Source organism: Anas acuta, chromosome 4 (assembly GCF_963932015.1).
Source record: "Anas acuta chromosome 4, bAnaAcu1.1, whole genome shotgun sequence".
NCBI classification, from domain to species: domain Eukaryota; kingdom Metazoa; phylum Chordata; class Aves; order Anseriformes; family Anatidae; genus Anas; species Anas acuta.
This window is the reverse complement of record NC_088982.1, coordinates 66,814,376-66,840,853: the sequence shown is the minus strand read 5'-3', so window position 1 is coordinate 66,840,853 and position 26,478 is coordinate 66,814,376. Positions and strand designations below refer to the sequence as shown.

General features: G+C 38.7%; 1 protein-coding gene across 5 annotated transcripts in view; it reads right to left on the bottom strand.

The window, feature by feature from the left end:
• Positions 1-26,478, bottom strand: part of GRID2 (glutamate ionotropic receptor delta type subunit 2) — a 781,470-nt gene that overhangs the window by 63,140 nt on the left and 691,852 nt on the right. For all 5 annotated transcript variants that reach the window (XR_011096421.1, XM_068681714.1, XM_068681715.1 and 2 more), the window contains one exon: positions 1,934-2,100. Coding sequence is in view for 4 of the 5 variants with exons in the window: in XM_068681714.1 (XP_068537815.1) it covers positions 1,934-2,100 (167 nt within the window). In the remaining variant the exon portion in view is untranslated. The remainder of the gene's footprint in view (positions 1-1,933; positions 2,101-26,478) is intronic.

The following is a 26,478-nucleotide window of genomic DNA, read 5'->3' as shown; positions in this document are numbered from 1 at the left end:
ACTGAAAATGAGGAAGTCTGAGTGCCTACGATCTCTGATTTCACCAGGGAAAAGCATCCAACCTTGGGAATTCATTTAAGTCCCCTTATGTTATATAATCCCTTAGTATTAAATGGAAGTGGCATTTACTTTCCACTGAGAGATGGTAATATTTAAATAGTGCTTCGAAGGTCCTCTGATAAAAAGAGCTATATACGTGCAAATTCTTATGCTTCTTTCTGCTTTCCCACACCTTCAAAATATAATACACTGAATTTTTGTTATGAAATAAAATTGTTCTTGGAAATGTCAGGCCTGCACAAACCAATGATCCAGAATTTGCAGAAGGCATCAGAAGATCAGCCTCTCCAGGTGCTGAGTACTGTGATGCAGAAGATAATCTCTTACCAGAGCCAGCTGTGACCATCTCTGCGATGTACTGAGAACTACAATAACTCTACAAATGATGTCAGAAACCATTCCTAAGGGGCGGTTTGGATACAACCACCTTGACTTACAGAGCCATAGTGGGGCAGACAAGGAAAGCTCAGCTGTTCGCCATGCCATGCCACTTGGCAGGTACGTTAAATGTAATAGAGACACAGCCTATGAAATTCCCCTGTCTTCAAATGTTTGTGCTCAAGCTTAAATGGGTAATGCTCTGAAGAAGACAACTTAACACCGTGACTAACACCTGAGACCTCTAGCAGATGGAAGCATGTCTAGGAAAGATTACAGAAAGAAATTTTGCTCCTTTGTTTTGCATGGAGAACCCGACCAGAGACTTCTAATGGACAGCACCTGGTCATGTCCAGAATATTAAAGCATTCATTAAATAATGGTCTATAATGCTAATTGTAATACATAAAGCAAATATATACGCTTCATTGAAATTAAATTTGTTGTTGATCCTATATCAGCAAAAACTTCAGCTGAATCATTCCAAAAATACAACATTTTCAAAGAATGTAAGCCTTCCTTATTTGTTCAGTATGTGTGAGCAGATATTCAGACACTGATTTCTCTGAATCTGCATACTGCTACTCATTAATCACATTTTTCTCTGTCTCATTCTAAAGTCTGAAAACAGAGGCAAGAGCCTGAGTGAAGCATTTTAGTAGGATACAATGGTCCAGCCACACTAAAAAAAATTCTTCACAGCTACTGTAAAATTTTGTTACATGATTCTAATGCAAACCTAAAAAAAAAAACCAAAAAACTGGGTTGAAAGAGTAGGTTCAGAATGAAAAAGAATCATGAGATTAACCCCACATCCTCTCCTAACAGTCAGACCGTCAGACCACAGATGCACGTGTATTTTTTTATGTATGCTTCACACACATCTTGATTTAAGTAACAATAGTGGAATAAGGCATGAATTTTGCAAAGGTGCAATACATAAAATTAATTTAGCACTTCAGTTTCTACTAGGAACTTAGTACCAGAAGTACATCCAGAGATCTCATTTTCACAGACCAAGAGATTCATTAGTGTTGGGATCAGCATCTATGCTTTTGGGTTCTAATACAGGTCTTTTCACTGAAACATCAAATATACTTGTTCATCCCTTCAGTTTTCCCATCAGCTGTCAGGTTTACCCTTTTCTCTTTAAGAGAACTCTTCTATAGCAGGAAAGATTGAATAATGTCCATCTAAAACAAATGCATCAACTCTTTTCTCAATTTTCTGTTAATCAAGTTCAGCCTATCTCCTAATGTTCATCAAGAGAAACAAAAGCAAACCAAATAAGAGCAACAAGAAGTATTCTTAAAGCAGCTTCTACAAACTTGAACAACCCTGTATCTTTGAGAAAACAAATGCCTATGCAAGAAATCATGAAGTAGATTGCAAGAACAAGATGTTTTCCCTTAGCAGAAAATTAATTTCAAAGAACGGTCCAGAGTTGAGAGAGACCTTCTCTTAGGACCTGTTTTGCCTTTCACCGAGCACTTACCTTTGTGAGAAAACATCTCGATAGGGGCTGCCATGCTGCAGTGCAATTCCATATCCTCTGTCTGCAACAGTGTTCCCGACCGTGTAAAAAGAGCAGTCTCCATCATTGATGGCCACATATTCCAGTACCGCTGCATCCCACACAAAGGCATAGTTCCCATATTTCACCTGCAGTAAACAGAACAAGAGCATAGATGATGGACTGTTCAGTCCAAAGGGAGGTCAGTGCACCTCAAAAAGGTGGCAGTCTCAGCACAATCTGTTCTTTGAAGAAAATGAAGTTTGGGTGCCCAGGAACTGTCAAAACCAAATATGCACCATGACTGTTACAATGTGGTGCTTTGGTTGAGCAGCTCAGCAGAAATGGAAGAAACGTGATCTGTGAACAACATGCCATCACTGAAACAAACCCATGTGAGAAACATTTATTTTCCCTGCTCAGGGAACCAGAGGAAACGAGAGGAAACACCAAGCTCCCTCCATCAGTGTTAAATTTCACCCCTAATCTTCCACTGAGCTTTTTCTTTGAACCAGTAAAGCAACTATTCAGTGGGAAGACAGGTATTCACACAGGGAGAAGTGCAGAAGGGTATATGTGGATATCCAGATGGAAGAGTGCAGTTCAAGACGGTGCACACGTCAGTCATGCTTCACGTTCCCACAGATGGCAGGAACACCCATTTGTCTTTTGGACTCGGTGAATGATTGTGGACAAGATCACACCAACTAGTGTTTTGCTTTTTTTTTTTTTCTTTTTTTCTTTTCTTTTTTTTTTTTTTTTTTGGAGATAGTGTGTGTTTCTCTCAGCTAGAGCCAACATGAAGGATTTTATATATCTTCAAAGACTTTTGTACAGCAAGAGCATCTAAGTCATTCTGCTTGATTAAGATAAATCCAAAACAACTCATTATCTCTATAGGCTTCTGAAGTAATGTTTTACCATCCATTACATTTGAAACAAATCTAGATTTTTTTTTCTTAATTTAAATATATGGAACATGTACAACATTTTAAAATGTATTCAGAAAAAAGCTTTTAAAAATGGAAGTGTGACCTAAATAAATGCTCTTCTATTTCAGTGAGTTTTCACTTTCTAGTCTAGACACGTTTCTCTAAAAAACAAAACAAATAAACAAACAAAAAACAACACAAACCTCTCTATATGTTGTACCAGATCGTGTACCAGTTTCCTGCTTTGTTGGTCTCTGTGTTAGACCTGAAGAATCACTTTGCTTTTTTTTTTTTTTTTTGACTGTCTGCTTGGCTTCACTCAGAGTTTTCCCTATGCCATATTAGCCAGCTATGCTGTAAAACCAGGCTCAACCCATTGACTTTGTACATCTAATGGGAATAAATATGTGACAGCTAAGTGAAAAGTAAACAACACACAAAAAGGCCATCTGGGGCCAGGCAATCCAAAGAGAATTCAAAACCCAGTCAGCATATCAAGATAAGCAATGTCAGTACATCATCTAGATTAGTCTTTGACAATGTAGATTATGTTTTTAAAGACTGTTTACACATAAAAGTTACTGAAGCAAGTCACACCGGCTGCTTGCTCACAAGATGCAGTGCACAAGGAACTATTGCATTTGGGACACATTCCTTTTCATGCATAATCAATCTGAATTAGACACTGCAGGCCTGGGAAGGGAATTCTTCCTATTTGCATTTGTAGACATGGTAGCAGGAGGATTCGTGTAGATGTTGGAGCAGTATTATCAGTGGACCCTGAGTGATTGGCAGGATAAAAAAAAAAAAAAATGTTTTCAAAATACATACACACATTAAAGCAGGACTGGGTTTGTTTTAATGTTCAGGCTCTGAAAATGGTTAAGAATGCTCTTTTGTCTCTCACTGGAGGTTTAGGTCTATCTAAATGTCCAGGGCATAGAGGGTACAAGAAACCTCATTGTTAATAAACAATACAACTTGTATGCTTATCCTAAAGGCACCACAACTCACAGAGTGCTTACTAGCTTCATTTTGTGCCAGTGCACTTACTCTGATCTTCCTAAAGGCACCACTTGGTTAAGAAACAGAGAGCATGAGTGAGAAAAAAGTGCTTTCGGGGAGCATTTGAAAGGATAATGACTCAGCCTGGAAGGATCACGGTGTGCAGGCAGTAAGGGAGGGAAATAGGAGGCAAGAGCAGAAGATCAGAAGTGGGGAAATAAATTATGAAGAGGATCAGATGGACTTTCCACGCAGAAGAACTGAGAAAAAGTGTGGTTTAAAGAGATGAGTAGTTTTACATATAGGTAAATAACCTTTGAGGTGATGACAAGAGCAGAGGGGCATGTTTTGACACCTACTTTTGTCATACCTCACCCTTTTAACATCCTATGGCATTGAATTCACATAAGTGCTTGTAAAAAGACTTATCAGCTGCTCAGGAGGAATTCTCTTGATTTGGCTGCCTTGCTGTAAAACAACTCACAGTGAGAATATATGGAAGCGGTAAAACTGCTTACTGTCAATAATAGCTGTGATGAAGTGTTATATATAATATCTTTAGAGCAGACCTGATATTATCACAGTTCAGGGTACCATAAAGATATTACTTCTCACTGATAAGATCACAGTGAGTCTTGGTTACAGCACATGAGGCAAGAGAGAGTGAAGAGCCGGATGGAATCATCCCAACCATCTACCTTCAACTCATGATTGCTCCATGCAGCAAAATACATTTTTTAAGCATTTTTGCCCTTTTCATTTACAAATCTATGCAATTCAAATCCATACAGCAAACGTAAGTTACAACTGCCAGGCATGCAATCATTCCCTTTATTGAACTACTCCTCACCCTAACAGGTTTTAATGCTATTCAAGGTATTTATTTTTACCTTATTATTACTACTTTTTTAAAATAATGTTCTCTCACTCCTAGTCTCTGAGTTATTTTTCCTTGTGAGGTTCTAAATACTTTAATTTGGGGGCTGACATCTTTTAATTATTGATCAGCTTTTCCATTACTTATTCAAGCTGGATATAGCTAATAGAGCTTTCTTTATTATTTTTTTTTCTTGCAAATCGATCATTTCAGCCCTCCCATTAGCAGTACTAATACTTTTGAACAATCTCCAATTCCTAATTTTTATATGAGGAAAAAAAAAATCATGTCTTGCTAAGAGGCAACCAGGGTGTTTTAGCAGGTCATGAGGAATCTTTACCATATACATCTTCTGAGGTTCACAGCTTCAACCACCTGTCCATGGATCTTCCACACTGCTTCAGCCTTGTTTTAGCCTAAAAATCATAGAATCGTAGAATACCCTGACTTTGAAGAGACCTACAAGGGCTATTGAGTCTAACTCCTGGCTACATGCAGGACCATCCAAAAATCAAACCAAAGATCTAAGAATAAAATTTTGCTGGTGTACAGCACATCTTGAACACTGCTGGTGTTGTATAGATTTGCACCTACAGAGACCTACAGGTAGCTATAGCTATAGACTGAAAAAAACGGATAATGCTCAGGGAGGAGGGAGAACAGAATTTCAGAACAAAAAGTCAGTTAAAAACCTATGCCCCTCACTCCCTCCTGCTTTCTATGAGAAGTGAATATTTTTTAGCTTTCCAATAGCAACACTCAAGACTTCCACTTTGGACCTCAAAATGAATAACAAGAATGCCAGCTCTGCGTTACCAGAAAAAGTTAAAGAGCTTATGGTCAGTCAATTATGGGGGCTAGACAAAAGCAAAAAAAGAAATGGCTTTTTGTAACTGGTGGCAGATCTCCATCTCCCATTCTCAATTTCCACACCGTTATGTTGACATCTTGAGTTGAGATAATGACATTTCAGGATGGTGGCAAACCTGAATGCAGTTTATACAGTGCAGGATGGCTGGGGAGGCGTTTGTACAGGGGCAGCATGTTAGCATTCAGCAGCCACCCCTGCCTTGCTGCCTGCCAGTACAAGGAGAACTGAGCTTTCCAGCAGGATCCCCCCGGCAGCATCCTGCCTGTCAGCACAGCAGAGGCTAAAAAGGTTTCGGAGTATCTGATGACTATTGCCATAAAAACAAAAGCAGAGGAAAATCGAATCTCTTAGTTGTTCATAAGGGTATTTTGAACTCATGAGCTATGCTGGTCATTAAGTGAAACCAGGAGGTACGGATGGTACCAGGCAAAAATACTTGACTTCACTTTATGGTTTTGTGAACAATTTCAAAGGAGTTACTGTAAAGAGAGTTGTTATAAAGAATAGGGGCCATCAGCACATAGATGGTAAAACTATTTCTCTAAGGCTATTCTATTTCTATTTTCTATCACTGCACATTTTCTGGGTTTTTATTTGCTGAAGCCCTGGCCTGTAGATATTAGTGGAAATTTATCCTCGATGATTCCACCAAGAACCAGTTGAATTACACTAGGAAAGCATTTAAAGCCATTACGCTGTTGTATATGCACATATTTTATGCCAACACTGATGTGAATAGTATTTCTTCTCACAGCTAACCCATTCATGAAGAGTAGGATGAATAATACATTTGTGTACCAGCATACCATAAATACATTTCCAAGTGTAAAAAATTATAAATTTCAGGAAAAATAATTGTAACTAAACAGCAAACAACTACTACAATTTTTCAGACTTGAATTCTTGGACAATACCTTTTCTATATTTTAAATTCCTCTTTAAAAGAAATACAAGGAATCCTCATGAAGGAAAAATATGAAATAAGGAGCAGGATAAACAGAATTTATTTTTCCTCTTTTAAAAATTTCATCATATGTAATTGTGTTACCTACTATAAAAAGAGAACAAAACAGCATTTAAGGCTTGGGAAATCTTAAGTTAAGATTCAACTGATTCCAATTATACGAATTTTCTGAGAGAAAATCTGAAAGTGGTAAGATAATGCTGACTGGGCCCATTTTCTCAGTATCCTGTTCCCACATGGTGGTGATGCTTTCCCTGTGCATCTCCATCGCGAGGCAGGCACCATCCTTCCCCTCACACCACTGTGCACCATTCTCTGTCTACAAAGTTGCCAGCTGTCTTTTAGCCAAGAACACGTGAACAGAAACAGACTCTACCCCTGCATACAGCAGCATTGGCTCTAGTTCTGACCTAAAAACAACCGAGGACACTGATTAATCACCTGCTTCATGTGGTACGTTCAGTGGCACTCCTTACACGTACTCCTCTGTTGATCATTCCACTACACTGACTATGCAGGGAAAAAGCACCACCAGATGCTGCCAGTCCTATGCCTATCACTGTGAACCTGAGACTTTGGCATATATAAATACTAAGTTTTCTAACAATTTTTGCACTTCTGGTATGTAAGCAGTAGCTGCAGACTGCAGAGGGCTGTGCTTCATTTTGCAAAGCAGCCTTACGAAGGCTCTTATTAAACGAGGAAAGAAAAAAGGGAACAAAAGCAAAGGAAAATTTGCAAATATATAAGTGAGAGCTAATATACATAATGTGGATATTGTGCTCTGAAATGGGAAAAGCAAAGATAAAATTTATGGTGGAAGCTTAAATCAGGATTTTTGTGTTGCCAGATGTTGCCAAATAGTAGTTAGATGGCATCTACAATTACATCTTTTCTTTTTTTTTTTTTTTTTTTTTTTTTCGGAAGGGACTGGAGACACGTTGATCTCCATAATCCTCCGGCAAAATGAAGATGCTGTTTATCAGGCTGAAGCAGAAGTCAGATCTTCTGCCTTTGGAGAAATTCCAGTTTGATAATTTATTTTCCTTCAGGAACTAAGATTTCAAACCTTGGTCTTGGTTCACAAAGGGAACAATTTCTGGATTATCTCTGTTTGGATCCCTGTGAAATAAAATCTCACATTTCACTTTTGTAGAGCAAAACCGAACCCACTTATTTAGCATTCTCTTCAAATTATACTATTCATAGTTCTTAACTACAACGTTGGAGCCTCTTACCACATACTTCCCTGTAGGCTGGCATCAGTGGCTGACCTATGCAACTTGAGTGCAATGCAGTCATGCAATCAGAGAAGAATAAACTGAATTTGTTAGCTCCTTGCAGTACAGATTGGGATTTGTATCCCCATGGTGGTCTTAGAGCACAGAATAAAATTTTCTGTGTACATAAAACTCTATTTAGTCATCAAGGCAAGCAGCTAATTAAATAATAATAATAACAACAACAACAATAATAACAATAAGAACAACTTCAGGATGTCATGTTGCAGTGTCCACAGAAAGCTATTTAAATTCAAGGGTCACTGTTTGACAAACACCGAAACTTATTCTCAGTATTTAATCAAACAGAAAAGTGCAGAATCATTTCTAAAAGCATTATTGAGCTTAGTGGCCAAGAGTGAACAGCAGCAGGAAATGAAACCTTGGGGAGCTTAGGGAAAGAAAGAAGAGGTTAGAAATCCCAACCTCATCTCCTCTTCTGTATGAAGTTTATCTTTCATTACACTGGCATATCAGCTTCAATGGCATGTCTATTTTCTCCAGATAAAACTTCATCAGGAAAAGCATTAATTTCTTTTATGCAACCTGCCACCAACTTCTTGAGAAGAGCCTCATCATCACGTGTACTTTTGTTACAGTGGGCAGACCTAGAGTAATTCATCTGGAATTAGAAGAATAACCGAGGCCCGAGAGCACTGTAATGAGAGAGGGCCTTTGTGTTAGGCTGGTTTGCCTGTGCTCAATGCATTCATATTTTACCATTGCAATTAAATGCATCTTGAAAGATAATAACCAGAGCAAAATAGAGCGGAGGCCAAAGGTCCAATTTCTGAGTGCGGATGGAGAACGGAGTCAGCCACTTCTCCAGGTAATCACAGCAAAACACTAAAAAGGCAGCGGATCACTCTGCTTGCTGTCATCCAGCTGAACCACATTCATTACAGCTACTGTTAATTTCAGATGGGAGGAAAACAGGAGAAAAAAACAAAACAGAGAAAATAAAGAACCAGCAAAGCAGACCTTTGAAAGGTAAGGAGCCTATTTTTATTTTTTTCCATACCAACTTCTCCTTTATTTTATGACAATTTAATGCTGCAGATACTATTGGAGGCTATTTTAAGTGTGTCACCAGTGAAATTCATATGCAGAAACAACATGAAAGTATTTCAGGCTCCTATAAGACTTAGATCTGTGGTAGCCAAGTGGCAGTCCCATTAATAAGACAAATTTAAATAATGTTTTCCCCTTTTTGATAGACTTGCATTTACATAACCAAAGACTTCCTGTTTTGATATACTTGATTTTTTGGGTCAGCTAATCCACAATGAAACTACATTTAAATGTGGGAGCGTACACAGATCACCCCTCTTCATTTGGGTGAAAAAGTAAAATTCTGTGGATTAGGGTAGCAGGAAGATAAATGCAGTTGAATTCAGAAAAACAGCATCCCTGTCTGAATTAAATCAATCCAGCATGATGCTAACTGGAGGCTCCTTATTGTCCCAGACTTGGCTCTGTCACTCTTCAGAACAGAAAGGAGAGTCAATATCACTGTAATTCTTGGACAGCATTTCTTATTCAAATAAATACTTTTTGAATACCAATTAAAAGGCAAAAAAGTCATCAAAAGTCAAGAAATTATTCAACAACACCATTCTTCATCTGAAAAAGTACGTTAACCACAACAAAATTATTTGCAAAAACACCCAGTTTACTAAATAATCCTCCAGTAAATTCTCATTTCAAAAAAAAAAAAAAAAAAAGCTTAATTTTTCATTTTAGAAATTTATTGTAAACAAACTGAGGTTTTGCTGTTGTTGTTTTTTAATAGAGATATATATTACTTGCACAAGAGCTCTGGCCACTTCCAGAGTGGTAGTAGGACTAAGGATGTTCCCCGATTCATGCAAAAGAATTTGTTAACTACCTTATTATTTTGAACCATTTTATCCTTCTGTCTTTGATAGGGATCTCCTGCCTAAATTTGGATGGAGCCAGTGGGGCACTGCACATCTACACACAATCTTTTGAAACTCCAAAAGAAATGCTCCACAGCATTCCTGAGAGTTCATTAAGGGCTACCACTACACATTCTTGTGTTTTTTTTCACATGGTTGTAAACTTAGGCTCCTGCACTGAGCAGTGTCACAGAGAAGTTTCTGCCCTACTGTATTTCCAACAAAAACAATCATTTAAAGCCCAAACAGGTCTCCTGCAGGCAGGGCAGTCCCTTCTGTCCATGCAGCCTAGAAGATGATGGATGCTGCACAAACACGTTCCCCTGTCCCTGGGTCAGTGTGGTGTTGTTATTCTGTCAGCATGTGGTTTCCTAATGCCACCACACTGCCCCCTGTCACCAGCTTGTCAGCTGTTTAGTGGCACCCTCCTGAATGGATTTTAATATACTGAACTCTGAACACACAGGAAAGGAAAATGTTACAGATGTAAGCCTTTCTATTTCTTTTGTATTTTACTAGGATCTATGGAAAACAGTAGGAGCTGCAGAAAGATGAACACCACCGCAGCGTCATCTTTTTACTCGTCAGACTGCCTGCTTGCTCTTACTATGCAGACAGCTGAGAAGATGACCCAGCAAATTGTCATGTGTGGTCCCTGTAATTATCTTAGAAGCCAGCTCCTCTCTGCTGTTGCCTGCCCTGCAGCAAGCTGTTGGGGGGAACAGGGTGCCAGGGTAGAAAATAGAGACAGCATTCCCTGTGCATGTAGTGGTCACAGCACTGAGCCTGACAGAACTCAAGAAGCATTTGGACAGTGCTCTCAGACACATGATCTGATTTTATTTTTTTGGGGCGTGGTCCTCTGGGGACCCAGGAGCTGGACTCGGTGATCCTTGTGGGTCCCTTCCAACTCAGTTATTCTGTGATTCTGTGAAAATGCTTACAGCCTTTGCCTTAAAGTGTACACAACTGCATTCACCTCTGGCTATAACCGGTGCAGTCATTTCCTCTTATCCATAGCTATAGCATTCATTTTGCACACCTTTGTAATGGATGAATGAAGAACAAGACATGGATTCCCATTATATTTGTCTCTAATTTATCCTGACCTGCCCCCATGGGATAGCTGAGATGCCAGAAAAGAGTTTACCATTAACAGATCTTAAAAAAATAAAAATGAAAAAAATTAAAACAATCACTCAATTCTGTATTGTGCTGGAGGACTCATTCGGGACTGATAATTTCCACAAAAGATTTCTGAGCCCTCCACTCTCCTGAAACAGCAATTCTTGGGCAGTACACTTGACGCAAGCTTAGAGGTGTAAGTTAAACACAGAGCCTTGATGAAAATGTTAAATGGAACTGGACACAAAACAGGTATCTTTTTTATAATCTCTCCTCCCCTCCCCTCCCGATGGAGTATATATTTCATTGATTTCAACCTGACTAATTTTTCCCTACAATTGACTAACAATTAAAAATGGAAAATATCTGGATCAAAACTTAATAACTCAATACAAAATATTCTACTTCGGCATCCTGGTAATTTTAGAGCTTTTAAAGAGAAAAATAAACAATAATGTTTTGTAAAAATAACTTCTTCCTCATACTGTTTCAGTTACTGTAATACTCCAGTGGATAAATCCATAATGACAACTCTGGTTTACTTGATATATATTTGCAGGCATGTATATAAATAGAATCATTAATACAATAAGCAATTGTATTTCCTGTTTCACTCTAGATTTCATAGGTCTGGTCATCATGGCAACTTTTGTCTTCTTACGTTGTGCTTGAGTCCCCAAGATTCAAACCTGGACACAATCTGCTCTGAAATCTCATCAGATCATAAACAAGAATTGTTTAGTAAAAATAATGCAATTAGTCAGCCAGTCTTACTTGTTTTCTTAATATGAATTTCATGTGTATTCTGTGTGTCACTGGTGTACTTTTGAAAAATATAATACCATTGGGTTATATTCAAATACTTGTTCCTACCGCATAAATAAAAATACCAACGCATCTTTAATCAATGAGTTAAAATATTCAGGAAATGGAGAAAGTGATGGCAGACGTATTTTTCAATTTTAATTGCTATGATACAATGCAATCAGCTGATTTGCCTTCTTAAAATGAAGTAGCATTTGACCTAGAATTAGGATCATCAGCTGAGATTTTCTTTGGTACACGCAGTACTTGCAAATCAGGTTTTTGTGCACACAGTGCGGACAGCTTAAGTGCCCAGCTAATCATGTGCACCAGTACGTATCTTCCTTGAGTGCATGAAATCATTTCATTAGTTAACGCTAAACAACAGGGAAGGAAAATGAAAAATACAAGCAATAGCATCATAAAATCATCAACTTGACATTCTAGTGTTTCATCCAATGTGCAGCAGATATCATCTAGCATCTGTGTGGGGACTGCTTGAAAAACGCCACTGCCTTGTTAGGAGATATAATCTTATTTATTCACTGTCTTATTAATTTTACTGAAAAAGAAATTGGACATTGACTATAAGAAGAATGAATATATAAATTGATAGCTAATTGCTAATCACTTTTATCTCATAACCTAACTCAAAAATGATTTCTCTTTCACAGAACTATGCTATGAGGAGGATAGTACACTGAACACATTTATACTCACTGCAGTGAAGAACTGAGCTTTTTCTCTGGCTTCGGAAGAATCAGAGAGAAGCTGTGGTATTTCACTGCATCTGGGAACATGTGAGCTGCCAGCCCAGAGGTGAGGGTGAAAAGAAGGCTCTATGTGGCTACCAAAACAAAACAAAACAAAAATTGAAATTGGCTTGCCCAGGTCTATTGCATTGTAATGCTCCTCCTTCTTTCAGTTGGTATAGATTTCTAAATGGAAGACAATGAATTTTCTTCTTCACTTGCTTAGGAAAATATTAGAGGATGCTACACAGCTTCTCACAAATCGGTGCTAAATGCCTGACCACGTTTACAGGTAAAGCAGCTTTGTTACTGTGTGCGTATGCACAGCCACTGCATATGTGGGAACAGCATGGTCTGCACACAGGCCCAGACAAACAGCTGCACAGTGCTTGTGCTCAGAATATCTCCTTTCTCTGTTCAGTTTTATCAACATCATATGCAGCACAACTGTGCACGTGTGGGTTGTTGTTCTGAAAATGTGATCCCTTCAGACACAAATGGAAGGCATAATTCCTACTGATGGGCATCTGCATCAAATCCAATGTAGCATCTTTGTTGCTGTCTCATTCATGTTAAGTTCTGGAAGACAAGTATCACAAGATGTACATAAGAAAGCATAGGAAATATGATGCCAGGAAAAAATATCCTCTCTTGTCTTATGTCTGATATATCTATGAAAAGTACATTTCAGGGTAGCTGAAGAAGATATAAACAAAGTAATATTTTCTCTTGTCTCTTTTGATTTCCTTTTAGTTATTGATTTTTATTTTTATTTTTTCTCACGTTTCAAAATATTCAGAGCCCAATAATGCAGGTTCAATGGGAATCTAAGGCCCAGTACAGCACCTACATTTGGCAGCTACTGGACAAGTCATTGTTCAGTGGATTTCCTCTGCATGTACATGAGGTAAGCAAGTTTAGCACAGCTAGGCCTACCGATATTCTAGCTGAATGAACCGAGAGATAAAAAACAGACCTGTAAAAAGATAAAATACAGCAAGAGCATAATAAAAATAAAAAAAAAAAGCTACAAAGTGACTATAATATGATGCAGGCTAAATCAAAACCACAGTCACACAATGTACATAAAACTTGTCACGGCGTGTTAGAAACACCTCATAGCTTAAACATTTTATTGTGTAGTAATAACTAAAATGTGCTGAAAGTGGCACAGAATGTATGCAAAATAACTTGTGAATGGATACAACACAATTTGATGTAGTGTCTGTCAAAAAGTATGCAAAACTCTACCAGAACAGAAGAAACTCATCAGGCCTAGGACTACTATCAGAATGGAGTTCAAAGCAAACCTTCTGCCAGTTTCTCTGGTTTTGGATGTAATTTGTCTCCATTCAGCTAGGAATGGACCTGGATGTTGTGTACCAAAATACTAAAGTAACTCTTGCTCTTAGGAGATTTCCCTTTCGTGGCTTGATTCATGAGGTCTGGAACAGCCAAGTCAGCTTCCGAATCAGTGGGTGTAAATACAGAGTTATGTTTTACCCACTCCTTTCCATTAAACTTCTTTTTGATTTTGCAAAAGCACAATCACAGCTGATAATGTGGGGAAACTCTACACCAATGAATGGGAGGGCATATTTAGAAATACAGTTCTCAAAAATCAAGATGATTATTGGCATCTCTGGAAAGGCAAAATAATACCTTGAATATTTTCCACAGTAACTTCTGTCATTCTGAAACATATGTTATATATTATTTTAGCCAGAATTTTGGTTTGAGCTCTTCTGATTTACTTTTGTGTATGTGTACTTTGATTCCCTTGCGTGATCTCATGTCATGTTCTATTTTTTTTGTTTTCCTGCTCTCTGTTATGTTCCATCTGCTGCTCACTTTGTTAAATCCAAAATGATTTAATATTCAAGCTAATCAAGAACAAGATGCTGTTTAAAGAAAACCATCTCCTTCATTTAGCTCCCAGCACAACTATAGCATAAGCCGAGACATTCAGTTTAATAATAGAATCATCTGAAGGACTGAGAGCATTTTGCAGACGTTCATTAACTGATGCTCACATTTCCTTGCATTCCTGCCTTTATTGCTTATACCTGCCCAATGTGCACCGACATTATTGTGTGTTTTTTCCAGCCTATGCTGTGAATTGCAACATTTAGACATGTTCCTTAGTAACATTAGGGACTCAAGGAGAGATTCATATAACAATTTGCTTGTAAAGACAGCACTTAGGCGAAATTGTAGCATTTGAAGCCAAAATTTTGGTCATTAAAATACTGTGGCTTATAAGCACCTACTTTTTTTTTTTTTTTTTTTTTTTTTTTAATTCCAAATTCTGCTTTTGAACAAGCACTAGCTGTGTGCCTCTCTATCAGGAATGAGCAGACTGGTGTTTTTTCATACCAATGTTCAGTTCAGAATGTGGTGACGGGGTAGCAGTGCCTCCCCAGTGCGTACTTGGAACACCACATAAACCACAATGATGCTCAGGACTCCTGGCACACATGCAACAAAATTTAGAGGTTTTCAAATTTGGATGTCATCTTCTGACCACTTGCAGTGTAGGAAGCTAGCCCACACTCCTTCTCCATGCTGCAAGACACAGACTATATTTTTCAGCATCTCACAAGAGGTCACAAATTCAGACTGATTTGGACCAAAGCATGCTGCAGTACCTTGGATCAAGCACAAGAAAGATGATCCAGCCATCCATCTCCTGTTCAAAGGAATACCCAGGAACTGCAGCTACTGCTGGTGGAAGATTGATACTTGATGAGAGATTTTGAGTTTTCTTGGGAATTTGTATCACTGTTAAGCACAGACTTGGGAAGGCGCCGTGTCCTAGATTTGTTTACTTGCAGGTTGAGAATTCTTGCTAGAAATGTATTACAGGGAAATCCCATCTTGAGGTCAGAGTGATAAAACAAAGAAAGCTTCTGCTCTGTGATTTATGTTATGACCAGAACCCCTTGGTACTTACAGACTAGTATAATACCAGCTGCTTATCTACTGTTTTTTCATTACAGACGCATTGTATTTTCCAGCCATCTTGATGCATTCCATTATTTATCCCCCTCCTTGTGTTATATTCAGCAGGGAATGGGGTCTGTTTTATTTGATTAACTAGCAATTCTGCAAACAACAGCCACAAACACCAATCAGCTCCCATGCAGCAGGAAAGCTTTAGAGCCAGGAATGGTAAACAGCTCTCTCCTGCCATTGCAATCCCAGCGAGGGAGCTGTGCTGTCTATCTAGATCGCGCGTTTTATGCAAACTGATAGCAGAATGAAATGTGATTACAGCCTGGATAAAATGCTTCTTAAAACACTCCACATGGCACTTTAATCCTCTCCTCCCATATCTTGGCTATTAAAAAGATGCTGATTTATTGCAGCCACATTTTCAGACCGGACAACTGCTGCCTAATTCAAATACAGAGAGACATAAACTGCTTGCTGGTAATTTGACTGAAGAGAATAAAATGGTAAAAATAGTGGAAACAACAATTATCATTACTCTTTAGCCCAAGGAAAGATTCTGCTTATTTAACAGAAAAATTTAGCTTTGCTCTCAGTTGACACACTTTAAGAAAGCCAGCTTACCTACCTAGCATACCTTGCTCAATGCCATGCTGTTACTTCTAAATTTTTAACTTGCTGGCTGGAAAGTTCACTCCATGTAGATTTAGTTCCAAGAAAAGCACTCAGAAAATGTCTCCTCAGTTGTTTGAATGAGGTCAGAAAGAGACATTAGCGGGAGGCAACATAATATACATTACAGACAAGCCATAGCCATGCACAACCTGCAGGAACTGGAAATGCTGTTGATTCGATAAGAGCTCCTCTGCACATCCCCCAGAGCAGTTCAGAGAGATGATGGCCCGATAGGCAGCCCCAGTAATACCCTTCTGGGCTACTCCCAGCCCCATCCACAGCCAATATGCGCAGCCACAGAGCACACAGAGAGTCCCAGTTTTCTTCAAAACATTTTCAGAACCCTGCACAGATGTTAGGAAGAAAACTACATGAAACTTCTAGCTCTGCTGGATGGGATTTGAAACCCCCTGAAATATTTACTGGGCGTTGAAGTGGTGTGTTTGCATTTCATATCGCTCCAAAGGAGGCATAGGGAATAAGGCTAGAGAGCAACAAACGTTCAGGAGCTGCTGATCATGTCCCAACCCCAGACTTTAGTGCAGCCTGACAGCCTCACCACTGGAGACTTTTGCTTACTGCAGTTGTCCATTAAAGAAACAACCCCTTATATCCCGAACTCCAAATTTTATCTGCACAAGTATGATTTAAGCACACAGAAACTAATCGTGTTTGGCACTCTGCTTTGTAGGCCACCAGTATTCTTGTGCAAAATCCACTCAGTCTGAACCATGAGATCAGAAATTTCCTCTTTCCCCACACTCCCCACTTAAGCACAACACATCCCTTTTTTTTTTTTTTTTTTTTTGTTTTGTTTTTCCTCAGTAGATTGACAAATTCCAACAAAATGGAGTTTTACTAGAAAATTTCCCACCATCTCTAACCTGATGACTAAGGACAATGTCAAAAAGCAGCCAGCAGCAAAGCCTGCACAGTTTTCTAGCCTTCCAGATCAGATGTTTTCAGATTGGTCCTTCGAGACCTCTCTGAGGTATAGCATTTAAATGCACACAGGTATTTAGGAGCATAAACCTGCAGTTGTAAACAAAGGCACATCATTTGGAGAAACACACAGAATTTTGGGTTCCTCTTTTATACTTAAAAAATTGGATTTTTCAGCGCTTTATTTCTCTAGATGTTATCTTAAACATCTCCTCCTGTTTGGAGACTAAGGTGATCTTAAAGGCAATCGGATTTAACTAAAGTTTCTGATACTTAGATACTTGATTCTTATACATGTTAGAGACCTAAGTTGATTTTATTGAGTATTCTGTCGGTGCTTTTCAGTTTCAAATTTAATTTTCCTTACTGTCCTTATTATTTCACTAGCATTTCATTGCCTACCAATCTGTTTATTAAGGTATTGACTTATTTAAGGGTGTTAGTCTAATGTTTGCTTTCAGAGGAACTCCAGGTACTCCCTGAGCTCTCCTCTTTGGCTTTTCTATTACAAATATAAGACCATTAGAACTGAAAAATTCTGAACGATTTCATTAGGGACTATTGAATGGCTTAACGTGGAAACTTGCTATGAATGTACTTTCTGCAGTGCATTCATTTGCTGGTCTATGGAATAGATTTTTTTTTGGGGTGGTGGTGGTAACAAGTTATTTTACAAAAATTATATAAATCTGTTAAGTCAAACCTTTTCTTATAAACAATTGCTACAGCAGCTCCACAAATATGAATTAAGATCTCTCTGTTACCTCTTATATTTCTCTCACTATTTTAGTCTTGCTGCTTCACAGACCCAGATATGCTTTGGGGATGGAATATACAGCACTTTTTATATATTCTGTTCTCATTACTTCTATTCATGGCTTTTTTTCTGTTGTTTATATCCTTTAAACAACCTTATATTCAATCCTATCATTTGCATTTGTTAATGCATCAAAACGTATTTGTGTATTATTAAAATATGTTAATACATAAAAATGATAGCTGGAAACGTTTAAGTGAGAAAGCGAATGCATTACCCAAGTTCTGTGCCTGAAGCAAGAGTGTGCTCTCCTGTCTCCATCTATTGATCATTAGTCAGAGCCTGCATTTCCCCTGATCTATGCGTGATATGTCCCCAGTGCAGCCCACCATACTGTGAGCCTGCAGCTGGCTTCAAAGTGACAGCCAGGGTTTTGGAAAGCTTTGTCTGGTGGAAAATTGAAAGTCTCAGAATCCATTGCAGAGATAAACACCGAGACAGTGTAAGTGGATGGAGATAGCTAAAGAGATGTATGACTGCGTGCAGAGAGGTGAGGTGGGGAAAGAAGAAAGGCTCAGAGAGCTGGGAAAAAGTTGGAGGAGCTGGGATCCAAACAAAAAAGGATGGAGGATCAAAAAACTGAAAAAATAAAAAAGTGAGAGGGAGGGAACAAAGTGAAGCGGGAATTCAAAAGGGAAAGAGAGAGCTGAGGTTGCTGGAGCTGCGTAGGAGTCTGTGTAGTCCCCAGACACCCTCGGTATGGTGGTATTACTCATCTCCACGAACCTGAAAATGGTACAGAACCTCAGTAGGAAAAGAACTAAGTTAATAGAGATAAAATGGAGAAATAAGAGCTCACAGGACCAGAAAAATAGGTGCCTATACCTTTCATGTCACCTGTAGCCAAATGAGAGAGCATCAGATACCAAGCTACTCTTCTCTTTCAGGCACTTTATAGAATTTTTCTTTCTTAGGATAACTAAATTGCAAAACAAGGAAAAAGGGCACAGCCATAGGAGGTGAACCACAGAGACGGTTCAGCAAGGGAGCAATGGCTCTAACGTCACCTCACATAGTGAACAGTCAGAAAACTTTTCCTTTCATGGAATATGACAGCAGCATTCCTGTGGAAGACCCAGATATGCCCAAATTTAGCTACGTTCCTAGGTGTAGCTGAGGTAGAGCTGTTTTCTTTCTCTGTTTATGCCACCCTTTCTAACAGGTGCCTCCCTAATACTGAGCACGGCCAGATAAGAAAATTTCAGCAACAAGTAATGCTAGAAATAAAATCTCCTTTAAGCATTATCCTGGCATGCTCACACTCAACCTTTACAACCATGGACTGCAAATGCTTAAACTACTTCAACTCTTAAACTACTTCCTAATTGTCAGTGTTCTTACTTGTTGTTCATTCCAAAATTTCCCATCCCCAATAAATCCTGGTTTCAGGAGGGTGTTCAGCATTCGTACAATTGATCACCAGCCAGTGCAAATGAAAAGAGCGCTTGCATTACTTAGTGAGAAATTTGAAGTCTCTCATATATGATGTTCAGTATTGCAGTGCTCAGATGTGACACAGCCACAGAAACACTTCTACAGAGCTGGTCTCCTACCATCAGGGACGCACTCTGTGTGTTTCTCTCATGACACCATCCTAATTAGTCCACTAATTTCTCCACAAAAGAAACCTCAAGTGAAATCTCTACTAACAAAGGTTTGTTGGTGGAGACAAAGGTTCCTCTCTGGGTTTGTCATGTGAAAAGATGACTACAGGGATAGAAACACACTAAGGCAAGAAGTACTTAGCTTTATATTTGGCCATTAGGATGAAGCATGAGGACCCATCCCGTCTCATGCTCACTCCTCAAAGGGCTGTCAGCCATCCTGCCTCCAGCTGTAAAGTCTGGTCTCAGTTCTCTGCAGAATGTAAGTCTACAGGATTCAAACAAAATTAGTTCCACAGGGTATATTTTGCCATTTCTTATTTTTTATTGCCTTTTCTAGTTGTGAAACATGATCTTACTGTGATAGGTTCTGTACAAAATAAGCCACCAAGAAAAATAGTTTTGTAGTTTAGGCACTCCCAACCACCCTCTAGAGAAGGAAATTGTCTACAGTAGCTAGGAATGGAAGTTGGGCACCTAAATTAGGCACCTTGATTTACACATGGTGGAAGTATTGTTATTGTAGCCATGACAGTTTAAGAATCTAAGTGAAGCAATGTTTTAAGAGAGAATTACCTTTAAATAGAAGAAAGGATATAACTGGTGTGGGATGCCTAAATGACCTGGCTTTCAGGCAAACAAGCCTTGTCTGAAAACAAGCAGAAAACTTCAAGATTAGTAAAATATCTCTGAAATTAATGTAATTATGTTAATCAATGAGACAATCCAAGAAAAAAAAGAGAAAATTGTAGCTGGCAACAATGAAGCTGGATAAAATGAAAGACAGAATAAGGACCAATTGCTCAGACAAGTATTTTCTCCCTCCCCTATCTTTTTATCGTATTAGGCTGCTACAAACCTTAGCTCTTATGCTCTTCTGAAGTTAGCCTGTAGCTTTCTTTTGAGGACAAGGACTCAAAGGTCAGACATAATTTGTTTTCTGAGAAGTACTCTTCCTCTAGTAATGGGCATGTTCATGAACTTGGTTGATTGTGGGCTACAGTAGTTATTTGGTTTTACTCACTTTATATCTATGATGGTATTTAGATCAATAAATCATGAATTCCTTTCTCCCTTCTTATTGGCAATTATAAAGTAAGCCAACTAAAGGGAAAGAACATAAAGCAAAAACAAAACAGGGTGGCTCAGTTGATAGGTAGTGATCATAGTACACCAGAGACCAAGCTGTCAAGGTTTTTGTTAGTGCAATAATAAAGGAGTACGTTAAGGAGTTTGAAGAAGTTAAGATGAATGTCTGGAGGGAAAACTTCATACCTTACAGAAGAGTCCTTGGAGAATGCATACAGATGCTTGCTTGAAAGAGAAAAGTGTTGCACTGGAAACTTAACACTGATGATTTTCAATTCAGAAATGAGAAAGCTACAGGCAGTTTCAGAATCAGCCACGAAGGTCAGCGATGAAGGGCCTTGAAACTTTTTTTTTTTTTTTGGGGGGGGGGGGGAGGGGGGCATTGGGGTGGCATGTAGGAGCATTTTCAGTAGAATTTAATGCAGTAAGAGAGTTTTGTAAAGTTCAAAGTAAACAATGCTAAAAACTGCTATAGTAATGGACAAGGTTGTATGGCTAAATCATAGACATGTTATGAAGGGTGAATTCATAAAATTTAGACACACTTTGGTTACAAAAGTTAAGAAAAAATATAAGCTAATAATGCCATTAGATTATAAGCTTAAGCAAGAGAATGCCACAAGAAAGAACATGGAAAGTAAAACTGGGGGAAAGACGTAGAGTCAGCTAGTCTAGGTTTTAGCTATGTTGAACTACATTAGTGGTGATACATCCATGAAAATATATTAGAGGAAAAAAATATATAATTTCAGATACAAAGGGCTCAGTTTCAGGTAGGAGAAACAGAACTGCAAGTTATCTGCATGGAGCACTAGCTGAATATCTTTGGACAGAATTCAATAGCAACTTGGATGGCATTTCAGTGAGAGCAAAAGGTTGAAGGTACATTCAGGAGCACGTAGGATGAAACAGAAGATGAACTCAGATAAAATTTTCAGGAAACTTTGGAGGTAAAAAGAATATGGCAATGACCGGCTTGGTTGTTGGATGAACACGTGTGTGCGCATCCATTTCTTGATACACAGGCTGACTCAAAATTTGAGACAAGTTTTTATTGGAATAAAGCCAAATTGTACGAAATAATAACTTTTCACAGGTGTTCTACCCAAGATAAAAACCCCTCAAGAAAGTCTAAGTTGGATCAAACTTTGGAATATGTTTTGGAGCATTCATGAGGGACAGCAAGCCTTTTGTTGAGCTTACCTTAAACTCTGAGAAAATGAGGCAACAGGAAAACTGTTTTACGTTTTTATTTTTAAACTACATGCAGAATCTTCCTAATGCTCTGTTAATGCTCTGTCACAGCTCAGTTATTAAACACCCAAAGCACACTAACCCCTAGGCTAATGCAGATAACTATTAGCCTTTTGATGATGCCTGAAGGTAACACTACACTGCATTTGCAATGTTTTCTGGTCCAGTGTTTATGAATCTAAACTTTTTCACTGCTGCTACTTTGCTTAAGCCCTAGATATCGGAGCAAAGATATACAGGATTGTAGAAAAAAAATCTTTCTCCAGACTGGTTATTCTTTAGGCTCAAGCAAACTGGAGCCAAGTTGTGGTAAGGCTATTAGAAATGCGCTTTGCAATGAAATATATTCCAGTCCCACCACCGTAAACTGACATGTGGACAAACTATGAGACTTCAAACATTACAGTGCCAGTGGATCAGGCATTCCTCCTGACATTATTAACAGCATATCACTGGTAAATCAGGCTCAGACTTTGTGGTGAGACTTGCTTTTCAGGAAAAGGATGCTATATGACAAGTAAGACAGAGCCAGACTTTCCATAACAATTTGAAGTGAGGCAGGTGGGTTTGGTACCCCCAGGCACCTGTCAGCTCCAAGCCATGGACACAGCAGAAGGAAACTGCAAAACAGATAAATTGTACCTTCAGTTGTGGGGTGCAACAAATTCTAAAGGGTACTCCTGAAACTTATTACTAGTGGAGTAGCACATCCATCCAGTAGAACATCCCATCTGTGCAAGAATTGTCACCTCCAGAAGCAGAGGGGAACCGACAGTGTAGTTGATCCCTTTATAAAGATATACAGGGGACTAGTGTGCAGTCATGGTATTTTTACATGCTCTTGCCTTTTTTGCTTCCTATCCCTTCCTCAGCCACTGTCAAACTACCGCACCACAGTACAGATCCAACATCCAAAACCTCTGCATTGTTATTTCCTGTTTTTGGTGTCTTTCTATTGGCTAGCTCCATTGTTAGAAATGTCCATAACAAAGATGCATGGACTTGAAAATATTAACTGGGTCTTTCTGTGGTGTAATGAGTATATCTGCCACCAGAATGACAATTCCAATGGCAAGTTCATGAGTAAATCAGTTTAATTACTTAATTCAGGAGTTTTCTGGTTCATCAATAGAAATCTCCATGCCACTGCAAATTAAGAATAACCACATCTAGTTATTGATAATTTGTTCTAGCACAGAGCCGCAGATCATTATTACCCCTTTCTTCACCAGACAAATCACCTTAGCGAAGCTTTTGTTATGGCCTATTCACAGGTATTGCAAACAATAATATTACTACTAGAGCAGTATTCTCAGGAAGGTAAAACTGCCGTCCAGGGAAAATGAAAAGGCTCAGCAATTACTCACATGCTTTCACTGTGGGTAAAATGACAAGAAAATCAAAATCTCAAGGCCAGATTTCCTTTGATACTGTGGGTGAGGGTTAAAGAGGAATTATTAATGCTCTGGAATTGAGAGAGTAAAAGGAGTTTCTTTTATTGCACCATCCAAAAACATTAATTCACCTGACTCATTATGAAGTTTCCTACCAGCTAAATATTTTGCACTTGAAGTTAAACAGACAAGAGGTTTCAAATGCATTTTGATTCTGCCTATGCAGCCTGGTAAAGAAATTTTCTACTTTGTACCACTGAGAAAAACGTAGATGCTGTAGGCTACAGTATCATGTTCAGAGGAACGAGGTGGGTAGGATAGGGCATTAGGCACTATTATACTCTAGGGAAGAAAGAGCAGACAGGGGCACAATGGAAGCACTTCATTATATTTTAAATGGGAATAGTTCCAAGGATAGGAAAGCCTGTGGTGCTTGTAAAGGATTAAGCAGGGTAATGTGCTTTTTAAGAAGACATAAAAAGGTATGTAATGTGATATGTTTAAGCCTAAATGATTTTTCTTGGAGTCCTCAATGAATGTTTAAGCAGGCATGACTTAGGCCTCTGTAAATCCTCCCTGAATAAATAACTTCCCCGAAAATAGAGACTCCTTTGACAGAATGAGATGCATATTTCATAACCTATGCAAAAAAAGGGAAATCAATTTGAGATACACGAAACACTTACGAATAATAAAGAAAAAATGAGATAAAAGTGAATATTCTCTGGAATAATCCAAGCATATATAGGAATACAGACAGCTTCTCATCCGTTTCCATTTGACAAAGCAGGACAAACAACTGAATTCTTCCCTTGCTTTGATACAGATCTTAAGATGCTTTGTGTTGCCTTTTGAAAAAGGAAAAGACAATAAGCTGTAGAAGTTTCTAAAGTGCCTGTGCTCTTCTGGCTGTCTCCTGTTGGAGGTATTTAAAACTCTGCTCTTTTCCAGGGTAAATCCACCCAGCTGCTCGCTAACCAGATGTGATGCTGTAAACTGCTGTTCACGTGGATGCTCAGAGATACATATTCACCTGATTTACAAGACAAGGCCCAATACATATCAACCTCCAGAAACTTAAAACGGCATGATCTTCTCATCCTTTTTTCCTGTCAGCCTTGCCCTCCCACCAGGAAAAACAAGTCACAGCCACAGACATCCCGATGCAAAATGGGACTATGCAATCATTGTCATTTGGCTGCATTGTGTTCCCACTCGCACAGGTGAGATTCCCCATGAAGTCCCAGGTACAGCAAATGCACTGTCCTGCTGAGCAAGCAGGATTATATGCTGAGTAAGTCAGCATTTCATCCAACTCCCCCTCCCCCTGTTTATAGCTAAATTCACATTAAATCGCTACTTTCCTCCAAATACAAAGAATACAATTTTCAGAATAGAAGCAAGACAAAACTGCAGGATTTTAAGATAAAAAAAATGCTTGGCTAAGCCTTTTCCACATCGCAAAGCCTGCCTGCCTGTCTAACCAAGTTGTTTTGTGATGTCTACTCGCAAACCCTGCTCATCTCGGAGTGGGTGCAGCAGGGCCTGGATAAACTGCTGTTTAGTGACGCTTTAGCACTGGTTAAAAGTAGAAACAAAACAAAGCACAAAGGGAGACCAGTGGGCTTATCTTGTCCACGGTTATAATCTGGTTGTGTTAATGGCTCTGCTGTGGCTTGTTAGAGTCATTCAAGGCCCTGAAGGGTTTTATGAAGCTTATAAATAGGCAGAGGGGACCTATGAATTTACTCTAAAATGTTTGGATTTTTTTGGAAGGTATTTCACATAGATTACAATCCCTGACTTTTATCAATTATCCTTTTTAAAGGGTGCCACCTGTGAGGGCAGTCAAACACTGGAACAGGCTTCCCAGAGAGGTGGTTGCCCCATGCCTGTCCGTGTTCAAGAAGCATTTGAATAATGTCTTTAATAATATGCTTTAACCTGTGGTTAGCCCTGAAGTGGTCAGGCAGTTGGGTTAGATGATCTTTGAAGGTCCCTTCCAACTGATCTATTCTATTCTAATTTTCCTTGCCTAAGAGTAGTTTTTAACATCACATTCATCTTCCAGCTGAGGGAGAAGAGTCTTAAATGACTCTTGAAAGGCACAGCTTCTTTCTTTTTTTTTTTTTTTTATTTTTTTTTTATTTTTTAAATCAACAGACCTTTCTTCCTGAGCAGGCAATCTCCCAAAAGCTTCCATGTGAACAGAAATTGGCAGATAACCTTTTTCTGTGTTATTTCTTTCTGTAAGGCAAAAGAAGGGGAGAAACTGCAACTGCATAGGTGAATGTGTATGTTCACTGGAACCAGGCCCTCTGATATTTTAAAACTGGAGGGTGGCTAGCTTGCTCGCATTACAACTTGGTTATTTTATGCCACCATTTGCAAGTGCTTGTTCCTGGGAATTGGAGGCATGGGAGCCAGATAGAACCCAGATAGTTTTGTTTTTTAAGTTTTAAGACAGAAACTGCAATGTTTTCAGGAACTAGGTATCAAAGAATATAATCTGGAATTACTTGCCAGCATGATACACTGGTTGCTTTTTTCAACTAAAAGCAATTAGTCAACACTGTTGTCTGTGTTGACTGCTGTGTTTGATGCTCTCTGTTTTCTGATTCTCCCTTAGTATATCTTGGAAAGGCAAACCAGAAGGTGGGGGGACTTTTTTTTTTTTTATAATAAATATATATATATATACAAAAGGCAAAACCTAGCTTTATCAGACCCTTGCAAACAGAGCTAAAATATATTTTCTCAAAAAAAGCAATTTCCTCTAGCCAATAAATCTTCAGACTGTCTTTTTTTCCCTTGCTTTTTCAGCTTATGACTTTTTCTAAAAGGGTTTCAAAAGTGCAGCTCCCCAGGGCCTTCCTTGCCTCTTCATTCATGCCATTTTGTCCTTCAGAGGAGAAAATATGATCTCAGTTATACAGAGGGTGGATTAGTGATTGTTAAAATTCCAAATAATCTTTATTTTGTTTTTCTTTTATTATCAAGACATAAACAGTGGCTTCACAACTCTTTTTAACATAGCCTTTTCTCTTATGTCTCCGTATCTGATGTCAAACACCAGAAATTATAGGTTTCCCTGGCAAATGGATTTCAGTGCACACAAAACACAGAGTTTGCCCCCATTTTTAGAAGTCTTTAAACCAAGCTTTAGAAACACAAAACTCTACGGATATTTGTTCCGTCACAATTTGAATTCAAAATCAATCTGCAAAATATGGTATTTAAAACAATGTGAAGGTACAATGGTAGAGATAAA